Source organism: Mchenga conophoros, linkage group LG6 (assembly GCF_057382185.1).
Source record: "Mchenga conophoros isolate Kocher_MC1m ecotype Shallow Benthic linkage group LG6, M_conophoros_male_GT1.1, whole genome shotgun sequence".
Classification (NCBI taxonomy): domain Eukaryota; kingdom Metazoa; phylum Chordata; class Actinopteri; order Cichliformes; family Cichlidae; genus Mchenga; species Mchenga conophoros.
In genome coordinates, this window is record NC_140531.1 from 15,036,057 (window position 1) to 15,048,587 (window position 12,531).

Genomic DNA, 12,531 nt, shown 5'->3' on the forward strand with positions numbered 1-12,531 from the left:
TTTTTCTTTATGGAAAACTATACTGTGAGAAAGAGCTAACCTTAAACGATGGAGATCTGTATCCAGCACGGATTCCTATCAAAATTTGCAGTTCGCCTTTTTTACGCGTCATTTGTCAGTTTTCAGACGATTTGATGCACAACTTCCGGGACCGGGTCGTCTTATTTTGAAGGTAAAATCCGTGCGCGTCCGGGCTGGCTCTCTGCGTCTGGCTTAACGCAGCTCTCCCTCTCCCCGGTGCGCCTCAACTCCAGTACCTGACACCGCACAGCGCGTCCACAGGCTGAGGGGACGCAGGCGCACAGGGGGGACAGCTGGTTCCTTTTTAACTTTACTTTCTCCATTTATTAAAACTTGCGCGCCACACACCTTCGCCGTTTTCTCACCTTCCTCCCCCCCCCATCCTCCCTACTGGAGGACTGAGTTAGTTTGGATATCGGCAGGGGGAGGAGGCAGAGGACCAGCGGGGCTGCTCTCAGATGGAGCAACGGGGCTCCTGGAGCTGCGGGCGCACGGCGGACCCGGAGTGAGTGACGCTGGTGGATGGACGCTGCTCCCCGGTAAGAACAGCGGGCAAAGTTTTTTTCGCTTTTTTGCTGCTATAATGTACTTTTCCCCCCTTCGCTGTGTTGTCCCGGGCTCTGCGCTGGGCGAAAGCCCGTGGCACAAAAGAAAGGAAAAATGTCCAGTTATTGTGTTGTCGCTCTTTGTCAATGGCGGGTTGTCTTTTGCAAAGAAAAAAAAGGTAAAGAATAAAATGATGTGAATAACGTGGTGAGGAGCAGTCATAAAGTGTGTGTGGCTCTATAAACCGAGTTAGTGACCTTATCGTGCTCAGGCCTTTGTGATTTGTTGCATCCTTCTATAACGGAAATATTTGTTTTTATTAGATTCGGCAGTTTATTATCGGATTAATTAGACTGCTGCTTGTTTGCTGTCACAGCAATGCTGGGAAACGCTGTGGCACCGTTAATGTCGTGGTGGCCTTCACGAGGATTTAAATTCCTGCATTGAATGAAAAGAAATGTTCTATTTAGAGATGTACAGACATCAGTTGTTTGTCGTGTTCTCGTCAAGCACGATACACACTCCTGGTAAAGATTTTTTTTTTCTTTTCAATTTACGCAGACGTAATGAGTCCGCCGTAAAGGCTGTGTATAAAACCGAGTTAATGGGTTTCAGAGGTCTTAAAGAGCTGTGAATATATTTGGTTCTAGTCACTGATTGAGATTCGCAAGGATTCACACATGGCTTTGGCTGTCAGCGAGGGAGACTCATAATGAGTTTTTAAAATGTTTTGAAAGCACTAATCAGCAGGTTTTCAACTGTGCAGGAGAATTGCTTTCTATTTCTTTCGTTCTTTTTTTTCAGAGGTTAATTGATGTCCGCCCAACAGCTAGTGAGTCACAACAAAATGCCATAAAGTGCCTGGACTCCTTAAACTGTCTAGGCTATGTGCCCATAATGAATACACAGGAAATAATGACAGTGGCAGATTGAATCTCATTATTTTCATCAGAAGCACACACACAGACTCACTGCTCTCCAAGCTTTGAACTTGCAAGCCAGCTCTCCCGTTGTCTGCCACACTGTAGGCACAATATATATTCCTGCACGGACTCACGGTTGGCTCAGACTTCTGTTGTTCTGATTCTTCTTCACACTGTCCAAGTAACTCTGCTCCGGCCCCAACTTACGGACTGTTAAAATGGATTTGCCAGAATCTCTGGGGATCAATAAGCAATAGAACGAGCTCGCTGTGCACCAGTGGGCAGCGTTTGCTGTGTAGTCATGACAATGTGTACTGTATCACATGCTCCAGCTCCCATCTTTGCCTGCCAATGCTGCCCAGTGTGGTGGCCGGTAAAGCTGAAAAATATCATGAAATTTTACAAAATAAATACATATGTTTCAAGTCAAAACAACCAAACTGGCTCTTGCCATCGTATTTAAACTGAGATCATCATTCAGTCTGGCATTTCTGACATGATATTCCAGTGCTCTGACAAATTTAAGGCAGCACGCAGGCGGCTGTAGCTCGACCAAGTCCCTGCATTTCATCAGATTGTATCCCAAATTATAGCTCAAGGAAATATAACTCATGGAGTTAATTAACGGTAATCATCATAAGTTGAAAATGTATTGTAAATGACAAAAAGAAACGAAAGCACCGACAGCTTCAGTACTCTGCACCACACTTTATGACAATAAGAAATAGCCGTCTAAGCTACTTCATCTCGGCATGCCCAGATTGTTTAAAGCCAGTCTGGATTAAAAGCATCAGTAGGAATGGCCTGTTGTCATCACCGAATGGTACAGCTGTAGGATTATTATGAAGTGGTCTAAGTGCTTCCTGTTGTCGACGCGGACCCTGTTTGCACCTCTGCTCATGTCTATTAGTTCACTCTGTTTAGATTTGTGTAGATTTATGTTTCCTGCACAGGATTGCTGGCTGCGATTCTTCTGGTGAAGGTGTGTTGTTTCACAGAGAAACACAGAAAGATTTCTTTCCCCTGCTTTCTTGCTCAGCTCGTGGACAGAGTGGCAGGCGTGACAGTCCACACGATCTCAGTTTGTTTTGGGAGCTGCAAGGCAAAACAGCAGAAACAAACACGCTGTACACACACATCCATCCCGACACTGTAATTCTTTCCACTTTCAATTTAAAGTAATTTTATGGTGCCAGATTTTGCCAGAATCAACTTGTTATTTCTCAGCTATTGTAATCTGCATGAATGAACAGATTTCTGTGTAAAACAAACTTTCCTGTATGGAATACAGGCTTTACGGAAAAATACTGTTAAATGTATTTTTGCCCTTACAGTAAATCTGCTGCATGTCCTTAACCACGAACCTTAAATTAAGCTTCTTTAAAAAAAAAAAAACAACAACAACAAGATATTAGCTTAAATGTATTTTTGCTACTTTTTGTACCTCACTGCATAGGAATGCTGCTATATTGAGCATATCGAGTATTTTCTCAGCTATCCAGCAGATGTAGGCTGGGAGGACGTGATTAATCTCTACAGTAGATTCAGTCAACGTGCCCATTGCTAACCAAACCGTAACTCTGTTCTTCCCCACACAAACAATCAAACCGCATCACACATCCACAACACAAAATAACCTCCCCAAAAATGCTTTGTAATAAAATTACACACTGTTAAGTGAATGCTTTGATATTAATAGTCTGTATTCTGAGAAATGTTTGCACTCATTAAAGCAAAAATCCCAGCATGCCTGTGCCTACGTTGCTGTATAGGATTCCTGGATTTTTGCAGGAATTTGTCGCAGGCTGTGTTCCCGGGTCCTGAACAGTTTGCCCGTGCCCCTGCGCCCTCTTTCAGGTTCGGGCTGTTCACAGCACGGCCATGACGGGCATCCAGGAGCCAGACCTGCGTGAGCAGCACAGAGGACCGACGCAGGAGGAGGAGGACGAGGAGGAGGAGGGGGAGAAGGTGCGCGTGTCAGTTGAGGGAGATGAAAGGGAACGGAGAGGGGAGGACGAGGAAGAGAAGGAGAAGGAAGAGCTGCCCTACCCCGCTCTAGCACCAGTGGTTCTTTTGGCTTTGACCCAAACCAGCCCACCGCGGTCCTGGTGCCTTCGAGCTGTCTGCCACCCATATCCTTCGCTGCAGCCGGTGCACCTGAAGCACACGCGCCTGTGTGCAAGCAGGTTGCGTTTATAATATGACAAAGATTGTCTGTTTGTGTTTCAGCTCTGTGCTTCCTCAGAGCCATTGTACAGGCTCCTAGATGTTTACTTTTTGTTTAAACACAGGGGACAGGGGGAGAAGGTCAGTATTGTGCGTATGTGTGTGTGTGTGTGTGTGTGTGTACCCAGATATTTCCTTGGACAAATTAGTTGTAGGGAAAGATGGCCAACATTTTTTCCTGATTTGAGGTTTCCATAGTGACAAGCCCTAATGAATCTCCAGGGTTACAGTCGCCTGTCAGTTGCATTGTTACTGGCCTCCATTTATACAGCAGCAGGAGTCACAAATAGTGAAGACTCACGTCACCTCCCAAAGCTTCCACTGCTTTTGTCTTCATCGTCTCACCTCGCATTCCCCTCCCTGTCTCTCACTCTGAGCCTCAACTTCTACCCAGCTCTGCTGTGAAGGTGTGAGTGTGAATAGGTGTGTGGTTATCAGTGCTGTAGTGTGTGTGAGCAGCTATGAATACTCTGAAGCATGCATAAACGTCAGCAACACCTCAGGGATTTGTTGAGGCTCTCCAAATTGAATATTTTCCACAGCTTATGACTCCTTGTGTGCTTGCCTGTCTGTGTGTATGTGAGTGTGTGTGTAGTGTGTGTGTAGTGTGTGTTTTACTTTTTGTGCGCTTGTGTGTCGTTATGCACTTGTCAGGACACGTCTGTGGGTATTTGCCACTGTCAGCACTCTGTGTACTCCATAAAATATAAATACATAATTGCTGAATAAATAAAATGTACACCAAGAAGAAAAGAAGAAGAAGAAAAAACTACAAATGCAGTGAAGCTCTGTTACCTGCTGGGCTGTTACTAACTTACTGGGCATGCTTAAAAACCACACATTCATCATCATCACACACACACACAGGCTTTCCAGCATGCACGCCCACACACGCACACACAAGTGTGTAAATGCCCTCACACAAACGAGGGAATCTCCCATGGTGAGGCTCTTTAGAGGAATCACCTGGTTGCTTAGTAACAGCGTAGCTCTGCCCTGACGGCCTTTTTACTTCCGCTTGCTGTATTTGTTTTCATACGAGTTTGCGTTTCTGTCTGCTTCTCTGTCCTTCTGCGAGTCCGTCGAGCTGCTGGAAAATGTCCCGCTTTGTTTTTATGCCGCACATATTTCATTGCATTTCACTTACAGTGTGTGTGTGTGTGTGTGTGTGTGTGTGTGTTACTGTGAATGATCTGCGGGAGAAGTAATGTGGGTGGATGTTGTTCGTCAGGGACATTAATGTGAGCGCACTGGGAGGGGGGAGTGGCGGGGAGCAGTCCCCAAGAGCCTAAAGTCCCATTTTTCCTGAAGTGACCCCTCCTTCCTCTCTGGCTTCTTCTTCTTTTTTCACTCAGTAACTACATATTACAAATTAATTTCCTTTCTCCTTCCTTCCACTTCCTCCCTCTTTGTGAAAGCAGGCATGCTCCTTTGTACCGTGTTTACGACATACTGTACATCTCTTCCCCCAATTATTAGGAACAAAAAGGAGACTGGCTTTTCCCGTTATATAACATTATCTTGCAGCCTTTCCAAGCTCCAGTGAATTCTATTGGATTTTATTCCTGTTTCAATGGGAGGGGATGGGAGTTATTTTATGTGTGGAGCAAGGTGCCTACTTTGTCAAGTGCTGAGCTTTCCATGTGGCAGTTATCCCACTCTTTCAGTGTAACATGCGACACAGACAGAAACAAGCATATGTGGACGCATGGGGGTACGCACGCACGCACGCACGCACGCACGCATGCACGCACGCACACACACACACACACACACACACACACACAAATGACATAACTTATTCAGCAGTGTATGAAACATTCAGAGCATTTCCTTTTGTTTAAAGAGGAGAAAAGCTGATTCCATCACTCCTGTGCAAGTATCTTCCTTTCTCTTATTGTGCTCTTTTCATCCCTTTCTGCTTGGCATTGATCCCATGCTCCCTGTTTATCCCCCCTGTTTTCCTCTTCTTAAACAGCTTCTTAATAGGGTTGAAGTGTGTGTGTGTGTATGCGTCTGTAAGGAGGTGATAGTTAGACATCGATGGATAGCATGAGAACCTACTCAAAGTAGGGTGAACTGTCAGAATCATTTCAGCCAATTAATATGATTCCAGCATCTGTTTCCATGGTTACAAGCTGTCATCCTAATAAGGGGTGGAGCCAGTGACTTGACAACTTGACTAACTTGGCCCACCTTCTTTCAGGCTCTCTCTCCCTCTCTGTTGCTCGAATACACACACACACACACACACACACACACACACACACACACACACACACACACACACACACACACACACACACACACATTGCACATGACAGACTCTGAGCTTAACTAGGTTATGTTTAATCAAGTCTGTGTGTATGGATTCCAAAGTGACAGTGTGAGGCCAAGCAGCAAAGAGCATGAGAAAACTAGTGAGCAGGTTGCTCGTGCAAACACAGAAGTTCATATTTCAGTCGTCCCATTCAGTGCATTTCCTTTGGTTTCATTCATCCTTTTTAAGTAATTTGCAAATTATAAATCATTTAACACTAGATGAAGATTGAAGCTTTACCCCAGAAATTGACACTCATTGGGAATAGACACACCCAGCTAGTATCAGTCTGGGCCCCCTTTTCCCTGCAAAACTGCCTTAACTCTTCATGGCACAGATTCAACAAGGTGTTGGAAACACTTCTCAGGCATTTTGGTTTATATTGACATGAAAGTATCTCACGGTTGCTGCAGTGGTCATAAAGTGGTGGACACGGTCAGCAACAATACTCATGTGGATCTTGGTGTTTAATGATGCTCAGTAGGTACTAAAGGGACAAAAGACTGCCAGAGTGTACCCAACAAAGTGGTCAGTGTACACTGTGTTCAAAGCTGAAGCTGCAGTAACGGTTCAGCCAAAAATCCTAAAGGAGTAAACCCATTGTTTAATGATGCTCATAGGTTCTAGACTCTAGAAGTCACTAGCTGGATATATTTCTTTACTAAGCATTAAAAATGATAATTTTATCCTGATTTTTAGTCCTTAAAAACAGGGGCCTGTGTATAAATATGTCACTCTTTGACAGTGGGGGCAGTGCTTCTTTTTCAGCCTTTCAAACTAAAAGTCAGTTTAGACTTGGAGCTCATTTTTATCATTTAAATCTAAATGGAGGATTTTCATAAAAGGCTAAAATGACAAAAATTGTAGCTGTGTTTCAAAATAGTAATTTCCTGCAGCTTTCAAACTGATGTGAGAGCTGGTGAAGACTTTAGTGAGGAAACATGTCAAGCCAAGATCAATCAGCTGTGTAAACAGGATCGCAAGTTAACACACAGAGGTATTACATACTTACTGTGGCTGATTGTAACTTTACATCCAGATGTAGACTTTACACGCGGGGGTATACATGACAGGAGCAGTATGGACCTGTGCTGAGTACAGTGTATTTATTCTGATAGATGATCTTAAACCAGTTTAAGTCCTTGATAAGAGCACAGCAGTGATACCCATTCATCCTATAAGTAACATGAATGTCTGTCAGATTTTATGGCGGCTCAAACAGATGCTCTTTAAGGGTGCGTTTGCCGACATTCAACAATAAAGTATACTGACAGGAGAGAAGGGAGCATGGGCAGGCAGCACTGTTTTCTGCTGGAATCAAACCTGCACTTCATGGCTCGTGAGACTCGGGTAGTAAATCCAAGACCAACTGTGGATGATGCTTTTAACTTAATGAACATTTCACATGAAAATGTTGCCACATGAAGGTCTTAGCATGTTTATCTCAGCCAAGGGTGGCGGATGATGCCACAAAGATCATGGTGATGTGATCTGATTTGATTTATAATGTCTGCCTGACCTTTATTACCTGTGAGCAGAGGGTGTTTGAGTGGGGGAGAGGGGAAGAAGGACGGGAGAACGGGTGGAGCAAAGGGGTATCTGCGGGTGGCCATGTTCAGGCCCAATAGGGGGCTACACACATGCTCATAGATCCTGAGTGACATCCAGTAGCTCCTGTTTTTCTACAGTAACTTTTCTCTGGAGCTGGTTTTCCTACACCTTTGCTATAGTAACGATCTCCTGAGCTTTATCAACAGTTAAAAGAACAACTTGAGCAGCTTTCCCAGATTTATTCAATCAGTTTACGGTTACGTAAGTAGAAGCTACTTTTGGCTGCCCGCTTTTCACGGGGGGGGGGGGGGGGGGGGGTTGCCACAGCGGGCAGCTCTGCATGTTTGCTTTGGCAGGTAGGTACATGTGTAAACCACTACAGTAGGAAGCTTTTCAGAGGAAAAGCTTCATAAAAAAACTGTCCCACACATGAGCAGCCATGGTGTATTCTCCATGGCAGTCATGTCTGTCAGAGCAAATACTAATGAAGCTTATGCAGGAGTTCAATAAGGAACATCTGTATTCACTCATTTGTCTGCGTTCCCGTGTGCTTGGCTGCTAAGCTTATTCATTACATCACTTCCACTTTCCCACGCTGCAAATCTCAATGCTGACATCATTGTTTCTTTAAACCAATCAGCCTCCACCCTGCTATCTTTAAATCGTGCTGCTAATCTTTCATTGTCCATTCAACGCAAGTCACCTCCTAGCATTTTCCACCTCAAGCGAGTCACTCCATCCACCTTCTCGACTCTCGGGGGTCCTGCTCTGGCATTTCATTCTGTTGTCTTTATCTATCGCAGTCTAATTGCCAAAATGGTATAATTGAATTCTGTATATCAGTTAATCAATTCCATCTAATGATCTCTTCTTATTGAAATGCTGCTGTACTATTTTACGGTTGGCGATTTGCAACAGAAAGGAAAATTATTGCCATGATGGTTTTCTGATTTCAGACCGCTCTCCTTTGGAACCAGCTCCCAGTTTGGATTTGGGGAACAGAGACCCTCTCTGCTTTAAAGATTAGGCTTAAAACTTATTTTTGTGATAAAGTTTATACTTATGGCTCGATCAGGTGATCCTGAATCTTCCCTTAGTTACTCTCTCACTTTTTCTCACTTTTAATCTTTGGCTCTCTTCCACAGCATGGGAGAGAGACAGTCCTGTCTCCCTGCCATCACCCCAACCATTCATGGCAGAGGGCCGTCCCTCCCTGAGCCTGGTTTTTCTGGAGGTTTCTTCCTGTTAAAAAGGAGTTTTTCCTTCCCACAGTCACTAAGTGCTTGCTCAAAGAGGGTGGTTTCATTGCTGGTGCTTTCTCTGTATTATTGTGGGGTCTTTACCTTTGTCTGACTCTGCCACTGTACAAGAGGGAAGAAGAGTGTGAAAATGAGAGGATAAGAGGCAATTAGGATGAGAAGACATAGAAGGGGCCATGCCACATTTGGACTACTTAAGAGCTTGAACAGTCAGGGTCTTAGCTGCTCTCCTCCCTTTGTTCACCTGATCTAAGCATATTCCTCACCTCATCATCCATCATTCTTGCCCCCTTTTACCCCTTACTTTATATACTTTATACATATTTCCTACTCTTTGTGCCTTTGCTCAGCTTTTTCACAATGTTAATTATTACTTTTTTTTACTTGCGGTTTATCTGTTGGCTGAGACTCGGGCTTCTGTCAGAGACGAGAACTCTACCCAAGGGCAGTCGTATGTGGAGATGGTAGAAGCAGACGGGGGAGGGCGCCGAGCAGAGGCGCTCCACACGGAGCGGGGAGTGCGTGTGCACAGGAGTGGATGGGAGAGGCAAAAAAAGATATGCAAGAAGTGATAGGAAATGAAGATGGGGAATTATGCTGCACTATATAAAGGACGAGGGAGACACAGAGAGCAGGAGGAGCAAAGCGAAAGAGAAAAATAATTGGGCCAAAGAGAGGAGGCACAAAAAAAGGTTGTAGAGGAAAATGAGAGATGATAAAGGGAAAGGTTGAGTGTGAGAGGAGATAAAGGAAAAGCATTGGAGGGAGAGCGAAACAGGGGAAAGGACGTTCCCTCCGTGTTTCATCGCTGATACTGAACGATGTGCCAACTGTGAAAATACTCCCTGCTCATCCATCACTCACACTTTTGACCCTGCCGGGTTCCTATAGTTTAACTAAGGTGTGTGTGTGTGTGTGTGTGTCTGTGTGTGTGTGTTTCACAGACACACAGGGGGATTATTTAAGCTGCTGTAACTTATACAGATGAAACAGCATTAAAACGGCTCTCTTAAGCTTTTGAAGGAGTGAAGGAAGCTTCAGCAGGAAGACCTTGGTTTCTGTTGTGTGTGTGTGTGTGTGTGTGTGTGTGTGTGTGTGTGTGTGTGTGTGTGTGTGTGTGTGTGAGAAAGAGAGAGTTTGTGTGTGCGTATTAATTGTGTTGTGATCCAGTCCAGACAGGATGCAAGCGGATCGTGAAACTCAGAAGTCAGTTCCTACGGTGAGATGGGGGTTCCCATGGCAACCACAGCAAAGGGAGGACACTGGATTACCCTCTCTCTCTCTCTCTCTCTCTCTCTCTCCATCCCTCTCCCTCTTTCTCTCGTTCCCTCTCTCTCTCTCTGTCTCAAGGGTGATAAAGGATTGTACTCTCATTAATTTTTCCGCCCTCTCGAGAGCAAAGTGTCCGGGAAGAGGGGACTCTGTGTGCGCGCGCACATGTGTCTGTGTGTACGGGTCCATGTGCATGCTCCAGGCTTTGTTATGTATGCGTCCTTGGCTCTTGAATACAGTCCTGTCATCCATTCAGCAGTTTTCACATTAGTGCTCAAAAGTGTGTGTGCAAGTGTGTGTGCAAGTGTATGTGTGTGAGAGAGCGAGAGTGTGTGTGCATCCGTGTTTGTACAAATTCAAATTCAGTCTTTCTTTTAACTTTCTACTTCAGACTATTCTCCCTTTGAAATCCTTCTCTGTTATTTCTTCTCTCCCCACGTCTGATTCATGCTCCTTCTTGCAGTTTGACAGCTAGCAAGCAGCGCAGATGCTCAAACACACGCCATAAGCAAGTTTGCTCTTAAACTGACTCCACATGTCTTACTGGCTGTGTTGTGGTAGCTGTCTGGCTCTTGTAGTTGTGAATATTAAACGTGTCAAAATGCCTCGTCAGAAGTTGTTGCTCGTAAATGAAGGTTGACGCCTTTAAGCTTATTATCGCAAGTTTCCACTAAGTTGTTTTTTAGGTTGGTACGTTCAGTTCCCTGCTTGTAAATGTGATTTTAAGCTGCGAGGCACACATTTCATGCTCGTCTTAGCCTCAGACGGGTATTTTGCAAGTTCAGCCTGGTAATGTTCGGGGCGCTACAAAACAGACGTGGCTGGACCTTTAACTTTGACGAGTCACAGTTTCTTCGCTGTTGCTATGGACGTTGCCATTGCCAGATATTCATGGGTGACAGACAGGGGGAAGGAAAACATGAATAAATGAGTGCAGAACGATAATGAATGCAGAGGAATGGATATAGGGCATGAGGGGTCACTGAATGGTTTGACGAGTATGAAAATGTTGTGAATTATCATATTATGTGACAGTGACACTCAGCTTAGTGCTGAGTGCTGTGTGGCAAAGCAAACATCACAAGAAAAGTATTGTTTAATGCAGGTGAGGTGAATTCCACGTGTCCTCGTAAGCGTTTGGCAAAGTCGTTTTGCAAAAGTGGACATGGGAGATTTTGCCTCTCGGCTCTCAGATGCAAAAAAACAAATGAGCTAATGTGTTTGGAGGAATGCTGCGTGACACTCAGGGAGAGTTTCTGAGGTTTCGGATTTAGCTTGATGTTTGGTGGCACTGAAGCTCTTCAGGGAGCTTGTGATGTTCCAGCAATTTACAAGCACACCGTATGTTGCTTTTCCTTTACATTGTCACTCATCTGCAATTCTGTCAATCACACTTCAACACTTGGTTAACTCCATAAACTCGGGAAGCAGAAACTCCTCCTTTGGTGTTTGAAAGCTTGGGTTTATGTTTACTGCTCACCAATATCGTGACAAATGTTTTTTTGATACATGGGAGTCAGTTACAGCTGCAGTGAGCAGAAATCTAGAAAGTAGCTGCACTTCTTCAGCACTTCCACAGATGCTAAAAAAATGTAGCTTCTGAGTTTGAACAGTAAAGTTAAGTGGACGTGCTAAAATCTGTAGTCTTTTTAATGGCCAGTAGGCTAGTGACTCCTGTGGTTGCAAAAAATCACCTGTCTTCTGTCTAATTGATGTCTTCATGTCTTCGTAGCTTTCAGTTCCTCTGGTGGTGTAGTAGTAGATAATGTTGGTTAGCAGGTCAAAGAGCGCACGTTCAATTCTAGCTTGAAAAACAAGTCCCATTTAGGTTTGGTTCCAAGAGGAGACACAAGTTATGCCACCAAGAGTAAGAAGCGTGCATGCTCCTGGTGCCTGCTCCTGGTGCCTGCTCCAGGCCCGGATAAATGGGAAGGTTGTGTCGGGAAGGGCATCTGTGTAAAACCTGTGCTAAATCAAACATGTGGAGCCATGTGGCGACAGCTTGGGGAACAGGGAAGCAATACGAAAACCCCTTTTATATTAAATTAAAGTCTATTTTGTAATTACGATTTTTGTGTTTTATTTGCCTCGTAAGTCAGATGTCACTGTTGAGCGTAGTATACTTGTGAAGTCAGAGGAGAAAGAAAAAACAGGATTTATTCTGAGTTTTGGAACGGTGGAGCCATTCATGCGTCAGTGCTCGATTCTTGTACATGACGCTGCAGTGCATTCGCGGATAGAGCCCGACCGTGCGTACGGTTAATGTAGCGAGTGACAAGGACACAACAATGGCTGCGCAGTTGAAGTTGTACAGTTTTGCTACCGCACTGCTGCCGTGTTGGATTGTGAAGTCAGGGTTAGTGTGGCTGCCCTAACCTTTAAAGTTGAAAGTCCAACTTAAGAATTTGAGCTG

The 12,531-nt window shown here is 44.6% G+C and overlaps 1 protein-coding gene across 1 annotated transcript in view; it reads left to right on the top strand.

Annotated features, from left to right (window-relative positions):
* Window positions 1-235: 235 nt before the first annotated feature.
* The window catches only part of LOC146572338 (voltage-dependent T-type calcium channel subunit alpha-1H-like), a 58,919-nt gene continuing 46,623 nt past the window's right edge, over window positions 236-12,531 (top strand). Inside the window, exons 1-2 of the mRNA XM_085276382.1 lie at window positions 236-560; window positions 3,348-3,621. Of these exons, the coding sequence (XP_085132508.1) occupies window positions 3,372-3,621 (250 nt within the window). The 5' untranslated portion in view covers window positions 236-560; window positions 3,348-3,371. The remainder of the gene's footprint in view (window positions 561-3,347; window positions 3,622-12,531) is intronic.